Below are 27,389 nucleotides of genomic sequence, written 5' to 3'. Positions count from 1 at the left end.
AAACTCATATTTTGACACTTTATATGATAAAAGATTATAAAGACATTTGTAATTCCAAATTATATATCATCATATTTAGAGTGACATTAGCTTGTATAAAGTATTGTCTTTTATTACTTTTTTTTTTATATTTGTAATAAGAGTATAAATAATATTTAAATTAATTTTTGTAGAGATTTTTGTTTATCTATGTTGTTTTAGTAGTATTGATATCAATAGTAAAAAAATAATTATTTAATAGAATTATTCTATTTAGTCTTTAATACTTATAAAAGTTGTAATAATCTACTCTTGTATTTGACAAGTGAAATATATTTTTTTAATAAATACAATATTTTAATTTTAAAATAAATATCAAAATAATAATAAAAATGAAGATTTTATTTATTTACATTTCTAATACCTTTCAAATACACATTTGGCATTTTGGAATAAACATCTTTTCTTACTTTTTCTTTTCTTTTTTTCCCCTACAAACAATGCTCACAAATAAAAGGTCTAAAATCAAGTTGGTGGCTGAGATTTATCCTATTTACAACCTCCAAAAGTGCAATCAAGCTTTGTATATTCAAGTGTCCAGTGTATTGATGCTACAACATTCTTCCATCTTCACTTGAAACTGTTACATTTGTCACTTTCCTTGTTGCCACCTTACATTTCAAACAATATAAGTTGTCCATACAACATGCCAATGTTATGGTTTGTCCATTTTTAAGCTTCATATATTGTATTATGTACATACAAAATAATTTTACAACTACAAAATCTGAATATTGCAATGCTTGTCACTTTACAATAATTGGACCTACTCTGCCCTACCCCAAATGCTCATTAATATTAACACTAAAAATACAATGACAAATTAGTTATGTTGTCAAATTCTGGATGTTGGAGTAACAAAAAATTAAATAAATCAAAAATAAATAAAAAGACATTTAACCACTTTCAAATCGTATGGAATGGCCATCGAAAGAGATGATGACGAATTATAGAAGCGAAGGCACTCCGAGGTATTTGGTCATTAACATCAAGAAAAATCAAAAACCAAAATTATAAAAATTATAAAAAATATTATTTATATATATATATATATATATATATATAAAACAAAAACAACAACAACAGTTTGAATCAGCAGGATTAACTTTGGAAAAAGAAGAAAAAAAAATCCCATATCCAGTGAACTCCCACCTTTGAAAGTTACAATTGTGTCTAGTCCTACACGGACAAGAGAGCTCGACTCTCATGTTTAGTTACCAGCTTCAATGCACCGCAATTCAAATGCCACATTGTCGAAGCATTTCAAATGCCACAAATCACACCCACCTTCTAATGGCTGATATACCATTAAAAAGCCACACTTCATTCCTGCGTTTTGCATTATTCTGGAATAGCGAAAATAGATGTTGCAGCCTCGGATCATTAAGTCACGACATGTACAAAGCACCCAGTCAATTGAAACATAGCAATCAAGGTATGCATTCAAACGAGTGTTACTGCTCTGAAGTTGACAAATTCTATTCCATTTTACCAGGAAGGGACAGGGCATATGAAGGCAGGGAGCGCAAGGTAAGCAGTAACTGCACGTCCTCTGTACTTTTTCTAAGAGCTCCAAATTACAGATAGTGATCTACAAGGCATCAAAACTGGGCTCAAAGTATAAATCTTAGGCAACAATAAATCCAACACGTGTCCATTGAACCACTTCCATACGCCCAAAACTAAGCGGCAGTGTCACTACGACGTTTTCACTTTGGAAGCTGACGAAAGGTTTGCCAAGTAGGAAAGAATGTTAAACCCAGGCACGAGAGTCAACAAACCTAGGAATCCAAGCACCTGCAACGTCGTGAATAGGTTCAGCTTCAACCAGAACATGAGGTACAGAACCAGGATACTTGCAATACCACCGTGGAACCCAGCAGCGGCAGCTAGCGGCAATCCGCCGGATGGAAGATTCTTTAGGTTGACGCCAAGTTGCAGGAGGGCGACGAAGAACCCTACAAGTGGGAGCAAGGTCAGAACTAAGAACGCCATCGAGAGATACGTCGGAGGCCTCTTCTCGGGCTGACGGAAGATGTGAGAAATCTCAGGCTTGGGACCAAATTTGGAGACGGGTGCGGATGATGCTCCTTCAGGGCCCTCTGGCAAGTCCAGATCCAAAGACGCCAAAGTCCACAAAAATGAGTTCTCCATGACATCGTCACCGACGATTAGGTCAACAGTATAAACACCCGATTGGTGGTTCAGCTTCTCCACCAACTTTGTGAAGTCCAAAGTGAGCTCGTAAGAGTTTCCTGTCGAAGATTTGATGAGGAAAGTCTGCTCCACGCCACTCTCGCCTCTCAGCTTCAGCATAACCTGCTGGGGTTTGAACAGAGCACCGGATGGACCACTGACCTCAAATGCGAGTTTGAGCTTCTGTAAGTGGGTTGCCGACAATGTCGTCGTCTGCTTAAACTCTAACCTAGCATCCGACTCAGGGAGGACGCTATCGCCCTCTACTACACCAACCTTCACATTGGACACCGAAATGGGGGCAGTCACGGCAATCACAGTGTCCAGGAAACCCTTATCATCGTCCGATGATGCATCAATCCGGAGCTTGTACTTCCCCAAGAAGAGGTCACTTGACGAAAGCCCCAATTCATACTTACCATCTCCAATAGATGCAAAGCTCTGCTCGGAGATCGAAACTGGAGAATCAGACGCGACAGAGTGAACGGAAGCGAGTGCCACTGTAGCAGCGGGAGCAGGCGACCCATCGGACGAGGTCACAGACACCTGAAGCTTCTGCGCATCGGATCCAAGGGACACCGAGGGCGTCACGAGCTCCACAATGAGCCCTCCCTCCACAGCAGCTCCTCCTCCACACAGCAAGCAGCACATTACAAGCACCAACACTGTCGCAGCAGGGGATGACCCCATCGTCATAGCTTCAAAAACTCCTCTCCGATTCTTTCTTCCCTTATCCTTCACACACGAAAAAAAAAAAAACAAAAAAACACTCTAATTCAATTCCACACCCAAGTTCCAAATTCCCGCACACAAGGTTTCCACCATTGACCTCGCAAAACTACCAACACTTTCAAAAACAACGACACACTGCAAGTTAGAGAATGCGGGAAAATAAACGGAAACCCACTTGAGAATGAAGAGGCAGCAGCAGGGGGCGGAGCTTATCAGCGTGGTCGAAGGGGATTGCAAGCACATCAAACCATCGCCAGATCGTGGGTTTCGAGCTGCTGCTGCAAGGGTTTGGCTTTGCAATGGAGCAGAAGGAGCAGGAGGCTTCACAAAAACCAGACTCTTCGGTATAATTACGCGTTATGAACATTTCAAGAGTCTACGCTTCGACGCGGGCGGTATTGCGTATATGGTAGATGCGGAGAAGGACGTGGCCCTCCTTGAGAGTGGCTGACGTGGGCGAAGTGTTGAGCTGATGTGGCACGGTCCTTGACTCTCTGGCAAAGGATTCGACCTTACATTGCTCATTTTAGTGAGTTTGTTGGGTTGCCTTATTAACGCAAATTTGTGCAAGTGTGAATGAATATTTATATATATATATATATATATATATATATGTAGATTTATAGCTAGATAGCATTGACAAAGGGTGTAGGTAGTATGTGATGAATGGAAGATTGTGATGGCAGTAGCAAAATTTTTGGAGGCATTAACAATATCCTATGTTTAGATAAATAACTTATGTATCTAAATAATCAACTAAAATTTGATTTTTATTTCAAAAAATATATAAATTTAAAGGTAAAATCTAATTTATTATAAGATACATTCAGATGATTTAAACAAAATAATTCACCAACTATTTTATTTAATTAAAAAATAAAATTTAAATGGAAGAGTCTATGGAAAAAATCATTAAAAAAAAACATATGCATCAATTTCTTTATAGAAAGCTAGTTGTAATCAACCATATGCACTGATAACAATATATATATATATATATATATTTATAAAGTAAAATTTCATTATAAATTAAAAATTATATGAAAACTTCTTGAAGCTTATTTGTTTTGCAGTAATTAATCATTAAATTATTACTTTTAAAATAAATATTGCAACAAATTTAAAATTTTGACAATCATTATTTTATTATTTGATCTTAAATAATATGAATATTAATGATCAAATAAAGAATATAAGACTTTTGAGGTTTACAATCAATTCATATTAAAATAATAAAATAAATCCTTTGATTGATTTAAAATTTATCAACTATATTTCATGTTTTTGTCAAATAAGTATTTTATTTTTAAAATACATGATCTATTCTTACACCGAAAATATAAAATATTAACATTTTTTAATAACTTGTTGTAATGCAAATTCACATGCTAGCAATTTTTTTTCATAAATATGACTTTTAAATCAAATTCTTAAAACAATATTATCTACATTGCTTAAAAAGGTTGTTGAAACCCAATTAATTTTCATAATCCTTTCTTATTTTTTTTAAATCATTCATCCCTTCTTCTACTCCTCTTTTCATTTTTGTTATAAATTCAAGCTTACAAAAGTCCAAATTTCTTGAAAGTTCCACTTGTACCAATAGGAGTCCTTCAAGTTAGTTTAAGTTATTAGTAGGGAATTATTGCATACTTTTCTAAAGTCATATTTCCTTTTTTTAAAATCTATTTGAAACAAGTGACTATTTTGTAAATATTAGCACACTATGAAGAGATTTACTAACTATTGTTTCAGTTCAAATTTTATATGTATATATATATATATATATATATGTTGCAACCAATATTTTTTTTCACTATCAATAGTTTTAGCAAATGTAAAGCCAATGACAAAATATAATGCAATTGCATTATATAATTTGGTACCATCTTTAATAGGTCAAATTATATTTACAAACTTATTAAGAAATACCAACAATAGCTAAATATATATATATATATATATATATATATATATATATATAATTTAGAATGATAAAGTATTTTATAGGAAACCAAAAAAGCCATAAAAAACATTAATATTTCTCAAGATAAGTACCTATAAACTACAAAAAAATTACTATAGAACAATAATAGACATGACGTTGTTGATATTTTTAAAAAATTATTGTATAAATTTATAGCAAATATTAAAAAAGAAAATAGAAAAAATACAAAGAGAATCTTTATTGCTTCTACACTCGTATCTTTTTATTTAAAAAAATATTTTTTTTCTATTTTTTTTTAAATACCAAAATTGATTATTTTTTGTTAATTTTAAGTAAGGTCCTTAAAAGACCTTTCATTCCAAAAAATCATATCAAAGGTACATATTGATATATACTTTAAAAAGATTACTTTAAATCCTAAACTAATTTTACAATGATTTGGATAAATATTGTACTTATGGAGTTACTTAAGAATTAAAATTATAAAATAGAAAAATCTAATTTTTAAATAAATTTTATGTTTTTTTATTAGATATATTTTTTATATTTAAGTAAGATTTGTATTTATAGCAAGTATTTGAAAGTAATATATGTAATTGCCTTGAAAGTCTATATAATTCATATTTGTATTTTTTATTTTTTAAATAATTTTTTTTACCTATCAAACATCATACAGAAAGTTTTATTTAGATTTATTTTTTAAAATACAAAATTTAATAAATTTATTAATAAAGATATGTTATAGAACTTACTAAAATATGAAGGCAATTGTTTTTATTGCTACAAACATTATAAATAACTTCAAGTATAAATCTCTTCATAAATATCTATTAGGTTCTTTTTGGATTTTATATGTTATATTTCTTGTAAATTTATAATTGAATTTTAAGTTGGAAGTTATTAAAGAACTAAGGTTTTGAACTTTGTTATAAAATTGAGAAAATAAGGGCATAATATATGTAGAAGAAGGTTTTTACAAATCAAGAAGCTTTTCTATTATAATTATTAATTTATATATTCATGCAATCATCTTCAAATAAATTTTAACATGTGTATGTTTGAAATATTAAAGAACATAATATTTCAACACCATATAAAATATCACTAAATCATCTTCACATTAAGAAACATTATTACATACGATTTATTTATGTTAAAGATGATGTGGCAATAAAGTGGTAAGATAAATGTGTATACTTAAATTTCATTTTGATACTTGACATACTCAGCCTAAGACGATTAAATTTGAATTTTGAATTAAAGGCAAGTTTGTAAATTTAAACAAAACCAGTAGAACAGTAACATGTACATAATTCCAAAAAGAATATAGAAACATATATTCCACGACATCATAAAAAGAAATATAATTGAAACACAAGTTAAGTTTACAACATTAATCAATTAAAATTGGAAGTTACATAGAAAGAATTGGTTTTAATTCAGAAAATGATACAAAATCATGATATACATGTTAAAATATTCATCTACGACGTAGCTATCATTCTATGAGTACTTTCGACAAGAAATGAGAAAGATAGCTTAACATGTATGCAGAGCTCAACGAACGCATTTGAATCGTGTTAATTTGCATGCAGGTATCTGCCATGTACTTTCTTTTTTTTTTGTTTTTTTTGTCCAGGCTGTGTCCGTATCATGAATAATTCCTTCGTTGCTGAATTAAACCCTTGCAGAGCTTCCCAAAACAAGGCTCCACTCATATTTCCATGCAACCCCACATTTCTAACTAGTTTCTACTCATGGAAGCTTTTAATGCAACCACACCAAGAAACAAAATGACTCCATCTTTGACGCCCAAGACGTTAAATTTCCATCAAGGACAAACTATATTTGTTAAAATCGCATTACCTTCTAAAAGAGGGTTTCAAGACAAAGATGATCACAAATCAAGAGGGTTCCGTTGCAAGGTTTCAACTCAAGTCAATAATAAAAATCCTGTGTCCTTGCTTTAACCACATTTAGGATACACGTTGAGGAATCAAAATATGCTATGGTCATAAACGAAGCACAGATAAGCCCCGTTTTAATCTACCTACGCCGCTACGCTCAGCACGATCCCTGGGGAAACATGTACTGCACCTCAAAAACACGTCTGATGTACATCTAAATTGCTCTGGACAAATATCGAGCTCTCTCGGACGAACACAGATGAAAACGACTTTCATGGACGGGTCAAGTCTCAAAGGCAGAAGAAGCTCATATAGTTCACAAGATGTGATCATGAATTGCAATAAGCAACCCTCCTCCACATAGTAATTCTTGAAAAACTAAACCAAATCAGACTTTCCTTTAAATAAGAAGCTTCTTCAGTCTGGCCAACGCTTCACTAGCTGTCTTATTGGTAGGTTCTAAGATTTGAGCTTGCCTAAAGTCTGTTCACACACAACCAACACAACAGTGGCATGTAAGTATGCATCAAAAAAGTCCACAAATGATCGTGATATGTCCTAACCAACACGAAATGAAAAAATCCGTTGTTTCAGGTGTAACTTTTAATTGACAGACTGGCCTACAAGGTCCAAAGAGGAGATGTTTCTTACCATCATTAGCCTCTTTATAGTAACCTAAAAATTCACGAGCTGTGCCTCTCCTTAGGTAAGCTTTCACACTCTGCAACCAAAACAACCACATCATGATACTACTCACAAAACGATGATATGATGTAAAGCATCGATTCCGAATAAAAATCAACCGAACAAATGAACATAACCAATTTAAGTAGTCCATGTTAAATCCACTAGCGTTGGTGAGTTTAGAGTGATTCAATCCACTAACCTTCTTGTCAAGGCCAAGCGCTTTTGTGCAATCCGCTTCAGCTTCTTGAAAGCTGGACGGTAATGAAAGAAGCCTTAGTCAAACAACTAAATAAGTATAACGAGAAATCACTAAGGTATACAAAACATGATCAGGACTTGTAGTTGCACATTACTAAACAAGAAACGCGTATGCAATGATAGCGTAAATAGTGTATTTAATGTTTGAAAACCTCACCTGCATAGCTGAAGATATGCCATGGCACGATTATTGTAGAACGTAGCATTATTCTCATCCATCCGAATTGCATCAGTGTAATGACTAATGGCCTTCTTGTAATCCTTCTCCTTGAACGAAGCATTGCCCTACAACAAGAAAACAGAATACGGTATAATAATACAAAACAGAATTAATAAGGCTACTTAAACCGATGCTCAACAAATCTAACTGTTCAAAATGATGACCAATCTATTAAATAAAGGGTACTCCAGAGGTTTAAAATTTTAACACACAAATTTGACAGTATGGAGAAAGAAGCAGGAAGAAGATTTTCTGGTAAATAATACGGTACTTGCCCAAACATTCTCATAACTTCCAGCACAGCCGAAAAGAGGGCAACACATTCAGACCTTCTCTTTGGCCATTTCGGCAGCTTCCGCAGAAAATCGATCGGAGGCACCCTTTGCTTCTTCTTGAATGGTGGGATAAGCAGTCAACACTGTATCCAACAAAAATCTATCAGACCCCCGTTTAGCGAGCAAAGATACCGCAGTAGGAACATTGTTGTATTCTCCAACCGGGACGCTCACCTGAAACGTTTAATTACACTTTCAACGTGTTACTTAATATAAACACAACCATCAAGGGCAAAGAACTACATTCATCAATAATTGCACCACCCAATAAATTAATACATGCACCATCGAACACACGAATCCAAGTCTCTACAAATACTTCCAGACATCTAAAACACTTGAGCTCACGCATCAAGGGTCACGAACCAACCTGACAGCAACCCGACATTCCTGATACAGATAATAAATCAAATGCTCTCGCACGGAATTCGTCGGGAAAATCTGCTTTTATGCCCAACTTGGGAGGTATGTCAGGGACAGTTGGCATTACTAATATTGTGTCATTCTGTGACAAAATCAGGCATTTTAGTTGTAAGTCACGAGTTTCTACTGTAACAGAACTACCACGTACCACAAAAATGGTACTTAACTAATGTATATGCATACGTATCAGCAATGAAGAGCCTACAACAAACCAAAGCACGTCTGAGAAACGTACGAAAGCAATAGTCAATCTGAATGACTGCCAACATGGCTATGAGCAATACTTAGCTTATCAACAGTGGATACATTCCTTCAAAACTACCGATTCAAAAAGATTTACCTTTAGAAGGTCGTTAATGGCAAAGCGAGCCTCGTTTCTAATCTGTTGCACTAAAGACACCTGATCTCCCTTCATGTCGAGAGCAGCTTGTACACGGGCAGCTATGTCAGAACTAAGGTCAGGCTTTGCATTCTCTAACCATTCTTGATGGTTCTCTTTGAACTCCCACCTGCAAGGACCACATGAATGCTGGTTTAATTTCTCATACAGCAACCAAATGTGCCGTTGCAATCAACAGAAAAGCAACATTGCAAAGACGAATGAGTGATGCATGGATAAGCTATACTGAAGAACTGGTTCCAATCAATCATGTCTCGTAAAATCCAGAAGAATTATACGTCAAAATGCACCCCGAACCTGGATTAATCAAGCACGTTCAAAACCTTTGAGGCTTTATTACAGAAGTCCATACGCATACCTTTGAAGCAACTGCATAGCAGTTCGAAGGAGAGTAAGTGCCCCAATAGGAGACCCATTGCTAATTTCCTTTTCCAATTCTTTCAGGCTTGGCACATTCCGCCTAATAAAGTCTCCAAGATTGATGTATTGAAGAACTTGTCCTGGACAACAGTAATAAAAATATTAAATTTCCTGAACTCTGTTGCATTTAGGGGTCACGACGAAATAAGAACCGCCTAGAAAGTGAGAATTCAGTTCCTGAAAAACACCTGGAAAAATGGGAAAGAACTTACGGCCAAGCAGCTTCTGGACTGATCGGATTACTGCACCCACAACGTCCTCATTGGGAATCAAGGACAGCTTGAAGCAATCATCAGCAATAAGTACACGCCGCGGCTGTTTAGAATCCGAGTAAGGGAGCTGAAGTAAAGCATGTCCAACTTGCCGCAAAGTTTTCGGATCCTTTGCAAACCAACCTGAATTCACGAGCCACTCATAATCAGCAAGCAAGAAAAAGAGAGATAAATCCTCTACCAAACTTCACATTAGATGGAGGCAGATATCACTACGTGGATAAAATAAAATTTATTACCAACAGTGTCAAAACTTTGTGCCATTGGAAGAACTCCAGATACTGAAATGGCTCCATGAGAAGGACGAAATCCTAAAATGCCACAAAACGCTGCAGGTACACGCACACTTCCTCCAGTATCTGTCCCTGGTAATCGCAGCAGAAAGAATATGTCAGTCAAAAAATACAGACCAAACACATAAGTGAACAATACATTATGAGTGGTTAAGAATCCTGCAAAAAATATCACACATTGATCGACAATCTAACAAATTTTCAATTCAAAAGTCAGCTGCACGCACTGACCTAAAGAAAAGTCTACGCAATTGGCAGCTACTGCAACGGCTGACCCACTGGATGACCCTCCCGGAATCCGATTAGGTGCTGCAGGATTTACTGGAGTCCCATAGTGCTTATTTTCTCCGTTAATGCTGCACATCCACATTATTTCAACAGGCTTCATCTCAGAATGCACAAATTAAAAATAAAATAAAATAAAAACCACTAACCCTAAGCAGACTGCCAAACTTTCGAACTCGAGAATGCGTAGAATTGGTAGGTATTCAGTAGTTTATTACAGTTCAATTGTTTGTATCGACAATCCCTTGTGTTACTATAATAATATCGAAACCAAAAGCATCTAGCTTTCCTGAAGACGCTTAGATATTGACCTGTAAGCAAGCTCGTCCATATGAAGTTTACCAACACATTTAGCACCCGCCTCAACGAGCACTTTAACTGCGGGGGCAGTGACGGTGGCGGGCTCATGGGTCTCGGCCCAGACTGGATTACCAAACCCAGTGATAAAGCCTTCCACATCGAATCTGTTTATCATTTCCACAAATATATTCCACACGATCTAAGAGCACATACATGTACATCACACCACACTGCAACTGAGAAAACAAAAGGAAATCGTAACATCAAAAATCCTGGAAAATCCTGATGAAGTATGTTCCTTGTATACACAATACTTTACATTCGCAACGCATTCTCCTACAACAAGTGAAGAATAAAAAACAACGCCTCAAAGGACGGAGTGAAAAGGAGTGGCAGAAGAGAAAGGCAGACGGCACGCTCAAATCTGGAGGCTCCCAAAATTCCTGGCAAAATTGGTTTCCGAATAGGTACGATACTCTTGATTGATGCACATTAAGTGATCGCTGACAATAAACCCCTAGCTCTAGCATCCTGACTTACTATCAAGACATCATACCCTCAATTCTTGCATTTTCTCACTATTGGTGATCAAAGAGAATGGACAGACTCAAAGAATGATAGGAAGTTAGTTCTTACATGTCCTTCACAGCGAATGTAAGCCCCGAAAGGGGAAGTGGAGCGCTGGGGGGCGGAGGAGGGGGTGGAGGGAGCAACTCAAAGTAATATATGAAAGCCCCATTATCCTTCTTGCTTGAAGATTTCAGGGTCCGCCTGAGAATGAAGAATCCCGCAATTCCAAGACCTAGCAGGACTCCGATCGACCTCGCCACCACTGCGTCGCTCGGCATGTTTCGTCCGCTGCCACGGAACAAACCGCGAATCGATTGAAGGAGCTCCACGCTGGGCCAAACGATTTGATCACCCTAACACGTACAAAACCAAATGCTAACTAAGAAACCTAACCCTAGCTCATTCACCGCCTGATGAATACCTCTGGTTGCGAAGCAAAATTTATCTCAGCTTCACGTCCCAAAATGCCCTTACTTATCACCCCTCCCTTCGCCAATGCAAAGTCCAAACTCCAGCCAAAAAATTCCACACAATTCTCAAAACAGCATGGTAGCTGCATAGCACCACGTCGCAAGTCATTCCACAGCAGCGCAATGATTCAATTCTAGCTCTGGACTTCTACACCTGATTCACAACGCCGATCCAAAGAATCGCTCCTATGATCAAAATCACGCCATTGTCATCTAGCCTCCCAGAGTCTGGATTTGCATTCTTCGAATCTCCCAGGACAAGATCGCTCCATACGATCCCTTCGATTCTAACAACAAGTACCTGCAAACAAGCTCGCACCGCTAATATTAACCCTCCCACTCCACCTCTAACAGAAGATCAGACGATCGGGGCGTCGGAGAAAGAGTTCTCGTTCTCACCAGATGGTTCACCAAATCGGGGATTGGAATCCTCGATTCCAGGGGGCCCGGTTCGAAACGAAAGACGAAACGCAGCTGAAGGGTGCGAATCACACACATGCCATCACAGTGTGGGAATTGCATGAAGGAACAGGCACTCCCGGCACGCGTCTCATAAAGAATGGGGCAGCAGCATGGTCCCATTAGGGTTTTGCTTTATTTGCTTGCGCAGCGACACCGCATGGCTTGTTTCGTCAACAGACTTCATCATCCACTTTTTGAGCCCCACGCTCTCCAAAAATAGGACACCCCAACTTTTTCTTTTACGCCTAATTTCAGCATGACACGGCTTAGTTGCAAATGCGTGCGGGAATTCCTAGAGGAGGACATGAAACGAGAAAGCATTCAGATGGTTTCCTTAACCGACGGGGCAGCCTGCGACGTCGGTTGCCACCTCGAATTTTACTGCAGATATGGTTTGTTCGAATTTATGCTTTGGGCTCTTTCCCAAAGTTTTTTTTTTTTTTTTTTTTCCTACAGATTGGGCACTTAACCTGGCTGATTTTTTACTATCTCCCGCTTTTCCCGTTCGTTTTATCATTAGTGCGCAGAGTTAGTTGCAATCGACGAGTTTTCATGAAAAATTTCTTAGAGAATTCCTCCCAGAGGTCTGCGTTTGAGGTGCATGGAGACGCGACTGATGTGTGGCTCCCTGATCAAGGAGAGTGTAATCGGAAGTAGCATTGAATGTCGATCACAGAAATACCCACCAGGTGGCGATTGTGGACTCTGCTGGCCAAGTGGCTAGAAGCCGTTTTTTGCATTCAAGCAGTAAGCTCTTGCACGCCCACTTCGAAAGCGGGGCCTCATAAAGCGTCACGCCCGTCACTTGGTCCCTCATCCACTCTCACCTGTGTTTTTTTCTCAGCAGCGCCATGTAGAGCTTCCGCTGCGGCGACGCCATGAGCATCCAACTAATACGTCGGAATCGGTAATCTGCTCATGTTTTTGGCAACGCCTAATCGGTCAGAAGTGCAAGGAGGGAGTCGTCATGGCTGTTACTACTCTGATGTCCTTGCAGGCCCATCTACAGCAAAGTTCTTTGCATCGTAGTGTTGGTAATTCAGCTCCACACTCTGATGGAGTCAGAAGTCGTGCAATTCGTGGAAGAGCTCATGTTTCTGTTTCCAATAATGTTGTGGGTGAGGAGCGACATGTCAAGTCTTTTCGGGACAGGGGTTCTAGTTTTGGAGATTTTTGTTTGAATGTGGCTACAAGGATAAGGCACGGAACGTATCAGTGCAGGGCAACGCCACTGGAAGAGGAAACCCCGAGTCTGTCCTCCGTGGGTGTGGAAGAGGAAACGGAGCTTCGGGAGCCTTTGGTGCCGGAGGATAAGAAAGACAAGGATAACATCGATTTTGACTGGAATGCGGTCCTCTTGCCTTTCCTCTTCCCTGCTGTTGGGGGTTTGCTCTTTGGCTACGACATTGGGGCCACTTCGGGGGCAGCCGTGTCCATCGTTAGTCCGGAGCACAGCGGCACAGATTGGTACAACTTAAGCTCACTGCAGACAGGGTTAGTTGTCAGTGGCTCCCTCTATGGTGCCCTGGCAGGCTCCGTGTTGGCATTTGGCATTGCCGATTTTCTGGGGCGGAGAAAGGAGCTCCTGCTTGCAGCTTTCTTGTACAGTGTTGGCGCTTTAGTCACCGGCTTTGCCCCGAATCTCGCAGCTGTCGTTGTAGGGAGACTGATTTTCGGGCTTGGAATTGGCCTTTCTATGCACGCTGCTCCCATGTATATTGCAGAGACATCCCCGAGTCAAATTCGTGGCACTCTTATCTCTCTAAAAGAGGCTTTCATCGTCGGGGGGATTTTGTTAGGTTATGTCGTTGGTAACAACCAGGTAGACGCCATCGGCGGATGGCGCGTTATGTTTGGATTCGGAGCTCCGATTGCAGCTCTCATGGGGGCGGGTATGTGGTGGCTGCCACCGTCGCCGAGATGGCTCCTTCTCCGAGCAGTGCAGGGTAAGGGCAACGTGAAAGCCTTAAAACAGGAGGCAACGTCTGTGCTGCAAAGACTTCGAGGACCTTCCTACACCCAAGAATCGGCTGAAGCGGAGTGTGTGCAGCAGTGGACTGGGTTGAAAGCTGCGTGCGAAGGAGAAGATGCTGATGTCTCTTTCTCAGAATTGTTCCAAGGGTCTAACGCGAAAGCCCTTTTCGTCGGCACGGGGTTAGTGGCCTTCCAACAGTTCACGGGCCAGCCGAGCGTGCTATACTACGCTGCCCCCATTCTGCAAAGCGCAGGATTCGCTGCTGCGTCGGACGCAACCAGGCTTGCCGTCTTGCTCGGGTTCTTCAAGCTCATCATGACGGCTGTCGCGGTCCTCAATGTGGACAAACTCGGCCGACGCCCATTGCTCCTCGGCGGCGTGGCAGGAATCACCATAAGCTTAGCCACCCTTGCGGCATATTTCTCCTTCTTGCAAGACTATCCTTATCTGGCTGTAGGTTCCCTCCTACTCTATGTTGGTAGCTACCAGATCTCCTTCGGACCTATTTCGTGGCTCATGGTATCTGAGATATTTCCTCTTCGGACACGAGGACGAGCGCTCGGTGTGACGACGTTGGTGAACTTTGGATCCAATGCTCTGGTTGCACTAGCGTTTGCTCCTCTCCAGGATCTCGTGGGGGAGTCTTACACGTTTGTGATATTCGGGATCATTGGTACGCTTGCGTTAACCTTCATCTACACAAGCGTTCCAGAGACGAAGGGTTTGAGCTTAGAGCAGATCTCGGCTAAGCTGGAGGAGAGTTAGAACTCGTCGTGGTGAATTGGTTCTTCAAAGATAGGACAGTCTTTCATGGTGGAAATGAAACGTTTGTATGTATGCCCTTGTATAGTCTCATAAAGTATTTGTAAACAAATATCACAATCGGGGCCTCAAGAATGAACTTGACGTATTGCTTGATGAAATTTCAAAATCCCAAATCGAGGCACATTCCGAATGAGCATGTGATAAAGCATAAAAACTTAGGATATATCGTGCCATGCGTTCAGCATAGTAATACATAACCTCGCTTTTCATCAGTCTCACTACCTTCACATGCTTCACATTCTATTCTTGTGAAGATTTCCCAGACATTCACTACATGGCAGGCTTAAATTGCCTGAATCTCCATCAGTACAGTGTACAATAATTCATCTACACATTCTGATTAACTCAAAGCTCAGCCTCTGAGGCCGCGTCAGGGGCATAGCTAGAATACGCCTTGATAATCTCCTCATAGACGTGAATTCCCTTGGTATACTCCTCCGCATTCAGAAACTACACATGACACCAGGGCATTAATACTACTACTAACAATGGCAGCAAGACATTCGTAAAGAGAACAGACATGGTGGAAATCGTGTTGAAAATTTGAGTGTGCGTACCTCGTTATGATCGTGCAGCAAAACAGGTGTATTAGCCATGGGTGAGAACCCGAAGGCAACGATCCCCTCTTGACGGACATAACGGGAATCTGTGGCTGCGGGAAAAATCTCCACCTTGTTCAGCTTGCCACCAGCTTTGGCTACAGCGTCCTTGAGGAGTCCCCACCATGGATTGGAGTCATCTGCTGCAGTAACTGTGGGGTTGCCATGCTTATCACGGGGAAATACTTTCTCTGCAAACTGGCACAAACAGAATTCACCAACGGCATTGGTCAGCTTACAGCTAGCTTCAATAGTGTAAAAACCTACAAAAATAATTTGACAATTCATGGATAGAGCGTGGAGTTTGCACTCACAGAGTAAGTAAAGTTGCGAGAAGCAGGCGCCCACTCTTCGTCAATGCGGCGCTGAAGATCTTCAATGTCGCCCAGAGGAGGAATGCGGACGTCAAATCCAGCTTCGGCTTCCGACGGTTGCAGATTCATAACAAACCCCTGCACAAACCAAAGTCAAAATCCAAAAATAAGGAAAAAGAAAAAAGATCCTTCGCCAAACCCCTTCATGCAAACTCAGAAGCACAGCACTGAATCCAATTATGTAACCAATGCTTAGAAAGAGAAATACTCACAATCGGGGTTGGGGTTCCAGCTTTGAGATATACACCGTTGATTGAGGTCACCTCGCCCTCTGCTTTGAGCCCATTCTTCACAAGATTGAACTGCTCCTCACGGAATTTGCTGATAGACTCCAAGCTCTTCATCAGGTTCTCAAACGCACTGTTGTCATACAATTTGGATCCATGCCCAGGAGGGCCGGTCGTCTTGATCTTCAGCCACCAAGGCGACCTCTCTCCGTTGAAAACGCGGTAACTCTCACTTGGGGACGCCAACCCTTCGTCTAAGGTTACGCCAACGTTGAGCTTCTGAAAATCCTCAGAGCTGACAAAGTTACCGGCTCCATCCACCCCACCGATTTCTTCGTCAGGGACGTACGAGATGTAGATGGTACGGGTGGGCTCAAACCCTTGGGCTTTCAAGTTGCGAATGGCTTCAAGATATTGCAATCCCACGCATTTCATGTCCTGTGACCCTCTAGCAAAAATATTTCCTTCTTCATCCTGCACATCATGTTACAAGCATGAAAACGTAAAACTCCGAAGCTCAAGGTTGGCTACGGCGAGAACATTATGATTAGATATGGCTGTGCACATACCTCGACAGCAGCAAAAGGATCGTGCTTCCACTTGGACTTCTCCGCAGGCACCACGTCTACATGAGAGTTCAACAAGACTGACGGCAAGGAAGGATCCTTGCCCATCCAGGTAAGCAGAACGACAGGTTTACCCTTCACGTACTCCAAAGTCCGAGCCTCGAGGCCAATCTCCTTAGCTTGAGCCAGCAGGAACTCAGTCGGAGGTTGGTAGTCTGGCAACGGGTGCACTGTGGCGATCCTCAGAAAGGTCTTGAACCTTCCCACAGGATCCGAATCACTTGAGCTGAAAAGGCTGCCGCAGCATGGCGCCACTGTGATGCACAAAATGCAGCACAGTAGGGTAAAGTAGCGAGACCCCATTCTTACACTTGACCTTCACAAATCTTGATCTAAACTTGCATCTGCACACACACAATAAATAAATAAATAAATAAACAAAAACACTCCTTAGTGGAATCAAAATCTACCCGTAAGTTTGCCCATGCAGGAATGCAATTTGGGAGCAGAATTATCCAAAACCTACAAGTGACGAATAGAGAATTCCAAGCCCAAACAGACAGTTGACAGATCTCACAACTAAGTGCAAATTACTCCATAAAACAAGTCATGGCGTGTCATGGTAGCACCGAACAAGCTTCAATCAAATTCCACCAATTACCGAACCTCTCGGAGACACACCACGAATTTCAAACCCCAACTCCTAAAAGAAGCACTGTCGCATGAACATGCGACGCCGAAACAAATGGAACTCAGTCTGCGAGGCGAATTCGTAGATACTAGACAAAGTTAAATGCAAAAAAATCCCACTGACCTGTCACTGCTTGTCGACGCCGCGGTCGCACCTCTCAAAAATTTCTGCCGAGTAATGGATCCCTGGGGAGCTCCTTCCAAGCTCAACAAGCTTCTCAAACCTGTCGTAGCCAGAGAAACAACAAAACTCCGCAGGTCTGCAGAAGCAAAACTAACGCAAAGAGGATCGAAAAGCAAGCCTAGACGGCACAGTAGGGTCGTGATTTTCGCGAGGGGGATACAATACGCCTGGAATCTTCTCATCATAGAATCAATTCGTAAAATTCCGCCCCAAAAATATTCATTCCTATTCAGAATTCCGACGAAGATGTGAGAATCTAATCGCAGCAGAGTCACGCGCGTCGTTCACAAATTGATGATAAACCACGAGCAACCCATGTTTGCCGTCGTCGATACTCGACAACTTCGACGGCTTGAAGCTTCGCGTCGCATCCCTTAAACCCTAATTCAGCCCTAACCCTAATTTACTTTAAGGTTAAATTCTCAATTACCCGAACTGAGTTGAAGCTTTGAAGCATGAACTCTGTCCAAATGTGTCAAGTGTGTGATAAGACATTGACATAATGTTATAAAGAAAAGATATGTGTGATTATATACATATATAGAAATTATGTAGCATGGAATTGGATAAGATTTTGATTTTGTATTGTTTTTTAATCACTATTATATATTTCAACTTAGTACATGTTTGTGTTTGGAAGACTGATAAAAACCATATACCTTGTAATATAAGTGATCTAATGAAAGGGTGTCTCCACATTTATGTTTTAAACTTAAGAACTTCAAAAAAAGTTTATATAGTCACATGACACATCTAAATATACATTTAATTCAAACTCATATTTAAAAATATATGTTAACGTTTTTGAAATACATGTAAAATTTAAAAACATAATCTTATTTACTTCAATTTACTTCTTAACTTTTTTACAATTTAATAAAATTTTAGACACATTAAAAGATGATTGTCACAAATTCTATTCTATGCTTTGCACAAATATGGTTGATAAGTCCATTGATAAGTCCATTGAGCCATTGATAATATTCTATATGCATAAAAGAAAAACATCTAGTTGTTTAATTATTTTAAAGCTTTAATGTCTACCTTCAATTAATACATTGAGAATGCTATTAGATATGATGTCCACCTCTAACAATACCACTAAGCACCAATAGTTGCTTCTATTGTCAAATCACCAAATATATTACACCTTACCACTTATTTCGAAAATAACATGTTTTTCTTTTAAAAACTATATTTTAAATTTTCACTATAGAGATTGTAACAATCTTAATAGTTCATATGTTAGACTTGCAAATGACAACTCTTAAATGAGTCCAATAAGTATTAATTCATGATTTTACTACAGAAAAATCTACAAAAAAGTTTTAAGTACATATAAAAATATAATAAATAAATAATAAAGAATAATAAAGATTAACTGGTAAACTTATTTCTACCATATTTAATACCATATTGATTTTTCTATTAATAATCAATTTTTAGTTTGGATTGATGTTGTCAATAAAAATCATTAATCATTTTAGTGCATTTGTAAGATATATACATGGCTGTAATGTGCATTTATTAACATTACATGTGTACCTACAAACAAAATATTCCAATTTGCTTTGCTACTTCCTTCAACAATGGAATTATTCAACCTTATAGTCTTAGCTAATACATAGTTCAAAAAGAGGTAATTTCTTTTCTTTTTTCTCCAGCATGTTTATTTTTTTATAATATTTCATAAATTAAACAAGAAAAAATCAATTGGGTTTTTGTTAATTTTGGTAAATATACTCTACATACAACAAAATTAATCTCTCTTAAAATAAATAATTATCTAAAAAATTAATAATCAAACTTGCTACAATGAACAATGGTTTCAATACCATAAAAAATAATCAAATTTTATTACCAACTTTAAGTTAAGATTATTGCTATTATTAAAAATATATCAATATTAATAATTCTTTGTTTTTAAATTATTTTATACTTTATCTTTACTATTGTTTGAAGTCTTTAAAATCTACTTGTGAAATATTTTACTACAAGATTATAGGATTTTTAAAAGTAAAAAAATACCAAAATATAAATAAATATAAAATATAATCAATAGATGTTTTTGAATAAATAAATAAATAAATAAAAATATTTAAAAATCTTAAATAAAACATTTAGTAATTTCAAGAAAGTGTTTAAAGTTTTTCTTTTAAATAATTGATTCTTTGATATAATTTTGTTCTATCATTTTGTTCTATTCACATGTTTGGTTTATCTATTGACTTAAGAATAAAAAACTAAAGAAAAAATCATCTCTAGTTTTATTATCTTGAAGAATGTCTTTTCAATTTATAAAAATATTGAAAACTTGAATGTTAAATTTTAAAAACAAAGCTTTTGACTTCATACATTAATTTTTTTAAAAATTGAAAAAAAATCATCCTAATGATTATAGAAATTTCATGAATAATTTAAGAATAGAAATTTTGTATTCAATAATAAAGAATTTCATTAGGCAGCATGTATGCACGTATGTACATATTAGCAGTGTATATGAATAAATACGTATATATGTATGTTTGAATGTATGCATTCATGTGTGACTAGTATATTATTTGTACTTTTTCTTAATTCTTATGCATTTCATGCACAATCAATAAAGTCCTTACAACTTTTTTGATATCATTAAATGATTTTATTACCATATGATTCCAGTGCATCATTGTGAAATCACAATCACTTTCCAGTTTTCTCGGGCACATTTACAAAAAGATTTTTCATATTACATGCTAACCTTAAAGAGTCTACATACTCTTAGATTTTACTTTCTTACACATACAAACACCATCTCATTAGATTTCCCGAACCGAATCGAATCGAATCGAATTTCACGATCAGAAACACTTTGATACTGGGAGTATTATCAACAATGTTTAATATATATATATATATATATGTTTTATTTTATCGGTACAAGTATCTCCATACACACACACACACACACACCCACCCACCCACAAAAAAAAGTGACAAGAAAGCCAATTTCATAAAGAGTAGACTAGAAAGCAACATGGCGAAATTCTAGGTAAATGGCAGCAGAACTCAGTTCATGGTTTCATGAACCTTGGGCATTGTGATCCCATTTTGTTCACCGTTCTGTATTTTAGAAGCACTGGTTCAGTTTGTAGAAGGAGGATTCTAGGGTACCCAACTGCAGAATTGCAGTGTTGCCATGCTCGAATGCGTCAGTGCTAGACTCGCCGTCTTGCTCTGAAACTTGACGCGCAGAAAAAACTAACTCACTGCACTGCATGGAGCTTGAAGCGTCACAAGAGGAAGGGGAAGAGGAATCTGGTTGAGCACAATTGTCCTTCCAGCAGTAGATTTTAATACCTTTGTGCCGGTTGGTTCTAGAGGAGCCAGGAAGGTGAAAGAGTATGGGTGGCATGTCCTTTAGGGGGCAACGCCCCCATGGTGATGGAGAATGCCAGAGCGTCTGAGAAGCCGTAACCTTCTGAAGCTGACCATCTTGTCTAATTAGTAGCTTGTGAGACTTGGTTGAGCGGATTTGGAAGGATTCAATGAATGAAACCTCTGCAGTTGAGTTGAATGACAACCTGTGTGGAGATCGTGTGCATATCCTGCTTCTTTCCCTTCGAGGAGACGATTGTCTTTGAATATGAGCTGCTCTGCAAACTCAGATTTCAGAATCTAATCTTCTTCTTTCTTTTCTTTTCTTTTTTCTCTTGGAGCGCTCCTAAGCAGCACATTTGTTCAACTCCCATGTGGCAGTGTCTGAGGAAGACCAGGAGATCATGCTGATCTTATCTAAGCTCCATGGCGTTTTCTGCAAGATCTAGATTGCCGATTTTAGTGCCGTGCAGCAGGAACGTTTCTACAGCAACATTGTGTCTCTCGTGCATGAAGATCCCCATCGAGTGTGGTCAGCCGGGGAGTCCGTAGTTTGCAGTTCAATCGTTTCAGCAGGGTGGGAGGGAAGGACTTTGAAGAGCCCCGCTGAATCAGGTAACAAACTTGAAGGTCGGTGGAAACAAACCGCCTCTTTGTTCATCCACTAAAAGATTGATTTATTCCAGATGTATGTGAGGGGCTTAATTTCTGCTTCACACAGAATAGGAGCAGATTTAAATTATATTTAGATTGAATTGCTAGAATAGGCGATTCGAAGAATCACGGAGATTTTCAAACGTTCGCATTGGGTTGCACTGATTTGTCATCTCAATGGACACTGAAGAACTTGTTCTCATGAAAATTGCAGTCACTCATGGTGAATCCGTTGAATCCGAAGTGTTTCTTTGACATTGAGATTGAGAAACAGTATCAAGGCCGGATAGTGATGGAGCTTTTCGCAGACACTGTCCCAGTTACTGCGGAAAATTTCAGGTGACAAAAGCAGCTCTTAAGCTTATCCAGTTCTACGTGGAAAGCTAAACACCTTAGAACACACACACACACTTCCTTAGATGGAACTGATCAGGTAGACTGTTCATCTGAAAGCATCGTCATCAGCAACAACAACAACGACGACCAATGCTGACTCTTTCCGTTGCAGGTGTTTGTGTACAGGCGAGAGAGGAGTCGGCAAGCGCGGAAGAAACCTGTGGTACCGAAAATCGATGTTCCATCGGATCATCCCAGAGTTCATGTGCCAAGGCGGGGACTTCACCCGTGGGAACGGACGAGGAGGCGAATCGATATGGGGAGAAAGGTTACCAGACGAGAACTTCGTGCGAAAGCACGGCGGCGCTGGAGTGCTCTCCATGGCCAATCTCCACAAACCTCACACCAACAACTCTCAGTTCTTCATCACCATGGCCCCATGCTCCTGGCTCGATGGGTCGCACGTTGTCTTCGGACAAGTCCTGGAGGGCTTCGCTGTTGTGCAAGCCATCGCAGCCTGTGGCAGCGCGGGGGGCACACCGAGTAAGAACGTCATCATCTCGCATTGCGGAGAGCTACTCCACTCTGGGTTGTGCGAGTTCAGAGTCCCGTGTCCTCCATACGCAAATCCTCTGCAGCCTTTGGATGAGACGGTGCCACCGGCACCGAAACCGCAACGGGGCTGCTGTGGGTGTTTCCCTCTTCCTGTTTTGATCCCAGTGCCAGGCTCCTGCTTCTGCATGCAAACCGAGCACCACGATTTCTCCGGGAAGCATGTGGTTCGGCGACCAGTGGATCTGGCTCTAGTGGAACCGAGGCAGCTTGGCCCTCCTGCTCCTTTCGTCCACGCCACGTTCGTTCCTTTTTCCAAGTGCGGCGAATTGCAACCTTGACGACGACGACAACCCCCCCCCCCCCCCCCCCCCCCCCCCACGCAATACCGTCCATCACTGCAACACCAACCTGCGTCTCGCTTGCACTGGGAAAGAATGTGGCTCATCGAACAAACAACAATCGCCGTGTTCCAGTTGGAGTTCATGAATGCATATCCCTCAGCGCCGGGGGCAACTTACCCCATATAGAACGACGGAACTCCACCATTGCAACCATATAATAACAGGGATAATTAATATCTATTTTTCGATTGAATTAGCGAGTGAGCTCCAACAGGCTTCGTAACATGCCATGTCGTCCATTTCTTGTTGGTGGTTATGCTGTGGATTGCATATAACTTCATGTAGTAAAGAAGCAATGGAATTCTTTCGAAAAATCTCAATTTCTTATGAACTAGCACAAATTTTCGAAAAATCTCAATAATCTCAGCTAAATAAGTAAAATCCCTCAATCAATTTTTTCTGATGCTGCAAGTCTTTTCTTCTAACTTGTTCCTCTTGAATCCTTAGATTACTCCTTTTAAATTAATTTCTTTTACATTTAATGATTCATTTCTGATAAACAAGGATTTGAATACATACTCCTCAAAAAAATAAAAATAAAACCATCAAATCAAATTAAACACCTTGTCTTGTAAATGTTAAATCTTGGTTGAATTGAAAATTATGGCAGTCACATAATGTTATACGAAACTATTCTTGTACGATTTAAAGAAAATATTCCATGCATGTGTAAATTTGTTGATTACCAGTTGAAATGGCTAAATACAGGTTCTCATGATACAATCAAAGTGGGACGTCACCTAACAATACTGAATTATCTATTTATCACAAACAAGATCTAAAATGTGCAATATTACAATTGTGGAAACGTGGTGTAAAGTGCATTTACAAAATGTCAACAGTATTGTGCATGTCCCATCTACATTAATCAGAATGCAATAGTTATTCAATTTACCTTTTTTCTTTTTTGTGAGATCATAGTGTGATGTGATGTTTGCTATTCAATCATTTGAAATGGGACTATTGGCTTGCATATAACTTCATGTAGTAAAGGAACAGAAAATGATTTATTTATATGTAGAAACCTACATTCTTATCCGTAATTAGTGTCTATCACACTTTTCCAAAGTGCCTTTGGAACATGAGTAGCTAGTTTACAGTGTGTATCACATTAATTGGAAACAAACACTAATAAGATGACATTTCAAATAGTATATATATATATATATATATATATATATATATTACTATTTATACTTATACTTAAATAGTGTACACTCCATAATGTATGTACCTTATAAGTATATCAATGGACAACTATGGTAGGTACAACTACATATACTTATTCAATAGCCAACAAAACAACCAAAGAGCTTTATTCTATGAATAGTGTGTATCACATTGATTAGGAATATACACTATTTGAATTTGTACACTAATTATAGATATCAATGTAGATAGATTTACAAATTTATTCAATTATTCTTGTTGATACTTTAAGTATGTGATATTTGAATATCACATGTTGATAAAAATCATGTATTTGCAATATTAAGATAAAAAATTGTAAAAAAACATCATATATGTTTATTTTTTAGGATACAATTTGTTGATTTTTTAATAAAAAATTTATTATTTTAAATTTAAAAAGTATAATTTCATTTTTTTAATTTTAATTATTAACTTAAAAACCAAAAGTTTGTGAATATTAGGAGCTTTGTATTTGATTTGTATTGCTTGAATCCTAATATGTTTCTAATAATAATTCACTATTATATTTGGTATTTTAAAATATTTACTTGATTTATAAAATAATACAAGTTGAAAATATTTGATTTTAAAATGTATATGGATAAATCTTGTGATATTGGATTCAATCAAAATTTTATATTTTGTCTATATGAAAAGGAAATTTTTAATATATATATATATATATATATATATATTTTAAAATGATCCATCCATTTACTAAATTGACACATTCTTTTGTAATCATCATTAGCAAAAAATAATCATCTCTAGACACTATCATTACCATCATGGCCTTCACTCCCATCTGCCTCATTTCTAATCCTTGCTCCCTTCATTCCTAGCCTTCATCATCTCGCCCTTGTTCCCCTCTCCTCTCATTCTCACATTTTGTATGATAGGGTGGATCAATTTAGTAAATTGGTGGATCATTTTAATATTTATTTATTTGTATACATATCCTACCAAAAATAACAAAAAATTCCTTATTTATATTCCATCAATCCTAATTTATATTTTATTCTAAAGATTGTATAATATCTTTTTAAGATATATTTAAATCTGATGCTAAGAATGAATATTTTTAAAACATTCAAACAAATACCACAAAACTTGATGATGAACTAAAAAAAATTAGTTACAAATCATTTCAAATAATGCATCAAAGTAAATTTATAAATATTTTTTATATAAAAGAATGAAAAAGAATATCCAAATCTTTTAATAGTTTCTAAAATCTAGTATATGAAGATATATATGTATATTTATGTATATCCATCTTGTATTTTGATTTGCTATTTGTAATTTTTTTTTGAAATACACATGTTTATTATCTTATTTAATCTTTTATATGTTAATGACATCCTTAAAAATAAAATGAGTTTTTATATATATATATATATATATATATATATATATTGGTACAATGCTTTGGAGCTCTTGCTAACATTATTGCAAAATTTTATTAATTTTGATGCATAAGATTATAAAGGTACTTTTAATTTAATAGAACTTTTAAAAGGAATAATAAATGAGCAGCCCAACATTCAAAACTATTTTTTGGTAGGATGACTTCAAAGTATTATACAAAGAATTTATAACAAAAATCATGTATATATATATTTTTAGAGAGTTTTTTAATATATGTGAAATCATTTAATTTTTACAATATTCAATTATATCAGCTTCTTATATAAAATTTTAAAAATCCATTAAAATTGGAAAGAACCCTTGCTTTAAAATTAGTTATTGGAAAAAGTGGAAATAATAATAGTAATAATAATAATCTTGATATAAGTTGATCAATACTAAGAAATAAATATATTTCTTCAATTGAATAAATATTGTGTCCATTTTTAATATTGTTTAAAAACATTGTGTTGCAATAAATGTATAAATTTAACATTCATTTTAAATTTATCATTGTTGTTATTGTTATTAATTAGAAACCTATACTATTGGACACAAAAAGTTATAAAATTTTAATTTTTTAGTATAAAAGCAATTACTTCTTAAGAAGTGTCAACTTAAAAAAAAAAAAAAAAAAAAAAAACAAAAAAAACAAAAAAAAAAAAAATTCAGACATCAAATAACTTTGGAACCATTTGTGTTTCTTCAATGTTATTAGCAAAGACAATTCTTATTTACTTTAATAGCTAAAATAGTTAGTTTAATAAAACTTTAGAATAAAGTATATTTTTTGTAAATTTTTTGATTTATTACTTTTTAAATAAATAATCTTGATTGTATTTGGAGAAGTGCAATGTGAAAGGGCAACAAAAAAAATTACATAATGAAATGACAACATACATTTTTATATTGTGAAAGGACAACATACATGTTTAAATTGTAAAAGAACAACATATGTTTTTGGCCACTAAGAAGACTTGTTTGTCTCAACCAATTGGCCAATAAGAAGGCTCTTTTATCTCTTGTCTTATTACCAAGCTTTCTTATTGTATAGATTCAATATCTAGCAATACTCTCTTTAAGCCAACACAACAACTACAACCTTTGACTAGTTAAATTTAAACATATACAATTAATAGATAAAAGGTAAAAAAGTATATTATAATTTTTATTATCAATTTAATTATTCTATAAAACATAAGCTCATAACTTATAAAGCTATTTTTTAGGAATGTTTGTAGTAAAAACGTTCTTTTTATAAAAACATAAACTTCAAAAATGTATATTAAATCTTTTTAAATTAAAAATATTTACCATTTAAATATGCAACAAAAACTCCTGACTAATTACAAATCAATAGATATATGTAAATAAAACATTGTTGGTTGGTAGAAGGTTGCAATAGGGTGGTGAAAGATTATATAAAAAAGTAACAGAAGAAAACTTTGTAAATAGATTTTGAGGACTAGACAAATTTATAGTTTTGAAGAGCACAAACTATCTACATAATTCTACTTTATTACATGCATTGACTATTTTTACCCATAACATTATATGTTAGATAAACTAAAGACTTTGCATATATTTGAACGTTTTAAAATTGAATCAAGTAAAATTATTTTAAAAAAATTATTTTTCTTCTATAATATATTATATATGACTTGTTTTAAAAAATAACTTCAAATCAGACATTTTTTAAAATTTAAAATTTTCCAAAAAAGACTAACAATCCACTTTATTAATTATGTATTCTTTTTACTTTAAAAGTTCAAATTAATTATATATTATCCGCCAAAATTGCAAAATCGATGTGGTGGTCATTTCACTCTTT

The 27,389-nt window shown here is 36.9% G+C and overlaps 5 protein-coding genes across 8 annotated transcripts; 2 read left to right on the top strand and 3 right to left on the bottom strand.

The window, feature by feature from the left end:
* Positions 1–1,497: 1,497 nt before the first annotated feature.
* LOC112285136 (dolichyl-diphosphooligosaccharide--protein glycosyltransferase subunit 2) lies at positions 1,498–3,349 on the bottom strand. Its single transcript, XM_024525700.3, has 2 exons — positions 3,143–3,349; positions 1,498–2,970 (listed from the first exon to the last, which is right to left on the bottom strand). The coding sequence occupies exons 1-2, from the start codon at positions 3,332–3,334 to the stop codon at positions 1,738–1,740; spliced, it is 1,425 nt and encodes a 474-aa protein (XP_024381468.1). The 5' UTR covers positions 3,335–3,349; the 3' UTR covers positions 1,498–1,737.
* A 3,508-nt stretch (positions 3,350–6,857) lies between these two features.
* Positions 6,858–12,319, bottom strand: LOC112284931 (translocon at the outer membrane of chloroplasts 64). Of its 3 annotated transcripts, none has more exons than XM_024525321.2 (14): positions 12,155–12,319; positions 11,352–12,056; positions 10,727–10,879; positions 10,362–10,486; positions 10,077–10,202; positions 9,778–9,960; positions 9,504–9,645; positions 9,086–9,254; positions 8,693–8,827; positions 8,317–8,496; positions 7,925–8,052; positions 7,709–7,760; positions 7,474–7,543; positions 6,858–7,305 (listed from the first exon to the last, which is right to left on the bottom strand). In XM_024525321.2, the coding sequence occupies exons 2-14, from the start codon at positions 11,561–11,563 to the stop codon at positions 7,223–7,225; spliced, it is 1,758 nt and encodes a 585-aa protein (XP_024381089.1). In that variant the 5' UTR covers positions 11,564–12,056; positions 12,155–12,319; the 3' UTR covers positions 6,858–7,222. The 3 variants fall into 3 exon arrangements, with proteins under 3 accessions (XP_024381089.1, XP_090107881.1, XP_090107882.1); XM_090251755.1 differs by having other exon boundaries at positions 11,352–11,838; positions 12,155–12,301; XM_090251756.1 differs by lacking the exon at positions 12,155–12,319 and having other exon boundaries at positions 10,727–11,158; positions 11,352–11,552.
* A 459-nt stretch (positions 12,320–12,778) lies between these two features.
* On the top strand, positions 12,779–15,074 carry LOC112284930 (D-xylose-proton symporter-like 2). The gene has a single exon (XM_024525320.3). The coding sequence runs from the start codon at positions 13,185–13,187 to the stop codon at positions 14,955–14,957; it is 1,773 nt and encodes a 590-aa protein (XP_024381088.1). The 5' UTR covers positions 12,779–13,184; the 3' UTR covers positions 14,958–15,074.
* Positions 15,075–15,147: 73 nt separating this feature from the next.
* On the bottom strand, positions 15,148–17,737 carry LOC112284932 (uncharacterized). The gene is made up of 6 exons (XM_024525323.3): positions 17,598–17,737; positions 16,787–17,187; positions 16,203–16,691; positions 15,931–16,068; positions 15,575–15,814; positions 15,148–15,467 (listed from the first exon to the last, which is right to left on the bottom strand). The coding sequence occupies exons 2-6, from the start codon at positions 17,144–17,146 to the stop codon at positions 15,363–15,365; spliced, it is 1,332 nt and encodes a 443-aa protein (XP_024381091.1). The 5' UTR covers positions 17,147–17,187; positions 17,598–17,737; the 3' UTR covers positions 15,148–15,362.
* A 3,750-nt stretch (positions 17,738–21,487) lies between these two features.
* Positions 21,488–23,015, top strand: LOC112284518 (peptidyl-prolyl cis-trans isomerase). Of its 2 annotated transcripts, none has more exons than XM_024524394.3 (3): positions 21,488–21,629; positions 21,883–22,007; positions 22,177–23,013. In XM_024524394.3, the coding sequence occupies exons 2-3, from the start codon at positions 21,889–21,891 to the stop codon at positions 22,895–22,897; spliced, it is 840 nt and encodes a 279-aa protein (XP_024380162.1). In that variant the 5' UTR covers positions 21,488–21,629; positions 21,883–21,888; the 3' UTR covers positions 22,898–23,013. The 2 variants fall into 2 exon arrangements, with proteins under 2 accessions (XP_024380162.1, XP_073391417.1); XM_073535316.2 differs by having other exon boundaries at positions 21,505–21,644; positions 22,177–23,015.
* Positions 23,016–27,389: the final 4,374 nt, after the last annotated feature.

The sequence above is a fragment of the Physcomitrium patens genome, chromosome 7, assembly GCF_059467195.1.
Source record: "Physcomitrium patens ecotype Gransden chromosome 7, ASM5946719v1, whole genome shotgun sequence".
Taxonomy (NCBI): Eukaryota; Viridiplantae; Streptophyta; class Bryopsida; order Funariales; family Funariaceae; genus Physcomitrium; species Physcomitrium patens.
The sequence above is the reverse complement of the archived record's forward strand: the minus strand, read 5'-3'. Positions and strand labels throughout refer to the sequence as shown.